General features: G+C 37.1%; 1 protein-coding gene across 2 annotated transcripts in view; it reads left to right on the top strand.

Moving 5' to 3' along the window:
- Nucleotides 1-3,152, top strand: part of KIF16B (kinesin family member 16B) — a 129,303-nt gene that overhangs the window by 1,119 nt on the left and 125,032 nt on the right. For both annotated transcript variants that reach the window (XM_009328728.1, XM_009328727.1), the window contains exon 2: nt 2,321-2,390. In XM_009328728.1, coding sequence (XP_009327003.1) covers nt 2,355-2,390 — 36 coding nt within the window. In that variant the 5' untranslated portion in view covers nt 2,321-2,354. The remainder of the gene's footprint in view (nt 1-2,320; nt 2,391-3,152) is intronic.

Raw genomic sequence — 3,152 nt, 5'->3', positions numbered from 1 at the left:
CTGGACGTAACTGGCATCATGCAAGCAATTGTTTATGGCATCCTCTCAAATCCTTTGTGTGTACAATAAATTATACTTGGCTGTCTCATATTAAAATGAAGCTTTAGCATTTGGTTCCTGTTAATTCTTTTCACTTCTCTCAGGTTGGCTTACTGATTCTGATCATAGTAGTCCTGTGTCAGGTTGTCATCTCCCTGTCCTTTCCCCTACAAAAATGCAAAATTCCATTTATGAATTTTTTTAGTGGCTAGTGCTTTACAAGGCCTTTTTTTTTACTTTGAAATCCTCATTCTTTAATAATGTTTAGTAATTTTATTATCAGTGTTATCACAAAAATTAATGATTATGGGCTTCTTGGAATTTTGTGGAGTTCATATATGGGTTTTAGACTTTAAACATTTTGTATCGGTTTTCCATTACTGAGTAGCTTTAGGTTTTGTAATATGGAGAGCTGGATAGGTCTGGGAAAGAAAGCACCAACATATTTCATTATTTCTTCTCATGCTCCTCAAGCATGAAGAAATCCAGACAAAAAAGCAATAATTCTGGCCCAAACTTCTTCCCGCCTAGAGTCCTTCCAAACTTCCTAGAGGAAGCAGGTTACAAATTATATTTGATATAAATTTTCATAGTAAGATAGACCATTTAATTGGGCCACATGACTTATTACACCTTTGCATGTAGTTACAGACAGGTGGAGACTGTTGAGGAAGCAGGATGAATGGTAGCCATCCACAGGCTGTGCATTACTGCGATGCCAAAATCTACTTCCTACTAAAAAATACCATTGGAAACTTCTCCATTTCCCTCTTTATTACCCGTAGCTGTATTTTAGTATTTCAGTCTCTTGAGTGTAGACGTAGTCAAAGCTACTAAGGATGACATGGAAATGACTAAGAGGCATCTCTTAAGGCATGCCTCTAATGTTTTTCTATGGTAGATCTAAATTCAGTTATCTAATTAATGCTGTAATTATTACAATTATGTATTTTATTAGCTTAGAAAATAACTTAATGTGTTGATATTTAAATAAGCACTTTTATTTGCCTGATCTTTATTCATTAATGTAGATTTTAAAATGGGTTTTTGCTTTTCTTTAGAATTTCTACTGAAAAACTGAATGTGAATAGAGGGTAGCTGCACAGTCAGCTGATGAACCATAGAGCTGGGTGATCCAGTGCACCACGAGGAAGAAAATGTCACACTAAAATCCTGAACTCGGGTCTCCCGTTAGTAGGAAGAAGTTTCTCTTTTCCATTTTTTGCTTGGTGCAAGCGGATATCCAGTTATTGCTGAGATACTGTGCAATATGGTAAAGCAGCACAATAAAGTCCTCTGCTTTCCTTTGCACCAGTCGGGCCTGCCAGTTTGTCAGGTGATGTAGCAGATGGTTTTGGAACAGGCGTGCCTGTTAGCATTTGGGGAGCGAGGTTTTGTATGGTGTATATATAGCAGTCTTCCTCTTCTGGCTCTTTTTTTCATGTGCGTGTTTTTAATAACACAGGAGATGTTATGCTCAAGGTTGTCATTCAAGAGCAGCCTGTATTACTCTTACGACTAACTATAATGAAATCCCATCTCTAGCAAGCAGGTTGATACATGCTGGTTTTAGGCACTAAGCTAACGATTTTTTTATTGTAGTTTTGAAAACAGTCAGAAACAACTGATGTGAAATAGTTGCGGGTGCGTGAAAGCACTGCTGCAGAACTGGACTTTTTTTCTTGCTGGAATCATGCACTGGGAAGCAACAAACCTGTGTAACTCTCCCTTAGTAGCAGAGCCTCTCTCCTGCCCTGCCATGATGCATCACAGCTCAAAAAACATGTTGGGTACCTCATTTCTAAGAGAGTTTTAAAATACTGGGGTTTTGTGGTTTAAATATTTAGTCCCTATTACCTAGGCCATATGGGTAAATGGGAACTACTGCTACTAGAATGATGGGAAGAAGCTGGGGCTTATCTTGTAATGTTCTGTTTCGCAGTTCCTTAGAGCCACATAATTGACTTCACTGGGTTTTGGATCAGAGTACTTCAGATTAAGAATAAACCACTTAATTGACTTGCAGAGTCAAACTTCTGAAGCGGCTTTCCACAAGCTGCTGCTCTGTTTCTAGATGAAGGGTTTTGGAGGCAAGCCCAAGTACTTCAAATATATCCCATAGCAATAAATAAACAGTGGTCACAACAATTAAAAAATGACGTAAAAATGAATTCACTTGATAATTGACTGTGACAAGCAGTGTGTTGAGTGGAAATGTGACTGTGAATTATTGTGATATGTTTTATTTGTTTAACATACTCAAGTCTCATTTTTCTTTCAGGGAGAAAGACCTTAATGCAAAGTTTATTATTTCAATGGAAAAAAATAAAACGACAATCACAAACTTAAAGGTGAGTAAATCCAATTTAAAAAAGGAAGTCTTGTCTGAATAGCTGCCAAAATATGACTGGACAAAACAGCGGTGCTCACTGCACTGTGGAGAACAGCCCTTAGTTTTTAAAATACAGTGTTGAAGTAATCCTTTGGGGAAACAGGTTGAACTGTTAACTTGCTGCACCACGGTTTTCTGAAAACAACTCTATAGACTGTATCTCATAGGTTTTTCCAAGGTTTATCACTCTGGTCATTACTTAGCTGGAAGATGAAAGCCAACAATAGAAGAGAGGTACGTGCCTGGTAGTTATTAAACTTTTCCTTCATCTGTAGAAGTAGCCTTCTGGAATTCCTATGAAAATGAACTAAACCCAAAGTACCCATCACTCGCTATAATATTTTGATGGTATATTTTACATTTCTCTTGGCAAGAGAAATCATGCACAGCAAATAGGTTTTTGCAAGATAGTTTTCAATGACAAATATATGAAAAGGAATTTCAGTGTGTGGTTTGTTTAGACTGATTCAGATAGCAGTGAATATTGCTGAAATATAGTGCTAGCTGTCATGTCTTGAGCATGATGATATGCAGGTATGTAACACCATTTCAATTACGACTCCACATTGAAATGCTGTTCACAGTGCAAAGGTCTCTCTGGCCCCTATTAATTATATATGTAGGATAATCCCTTATTATAATCTGAATTTCATATACAGGACTGATTTAACTAAATAGAAGTATTGTGACAAAAATGTACTGTGGTGGTAGGAGCAGTAAG

The sequence above is a fragment of the Pygoscelis adeliae genome, unplaced genomic scaffold (genome assembly GCF_000699105.1).
Source record: "Pygoscelis adeliae isolate BGI_AS28 unplaced genomic scaffold, ASM69910v1 Scaffold16, whole genome shotgun sequence".
NCBI lineage: Eukaryota > Metazoa > Chordata > Aves > Sphenisciformes > Spheniscidae > Pygoscelis > Pygoscelis adeliae.
The sequence above is the reverse complement of the archived record's forward strand: the minus strand, read 5'-3'. Positions and strand labels throughout refer to the sequence as shown.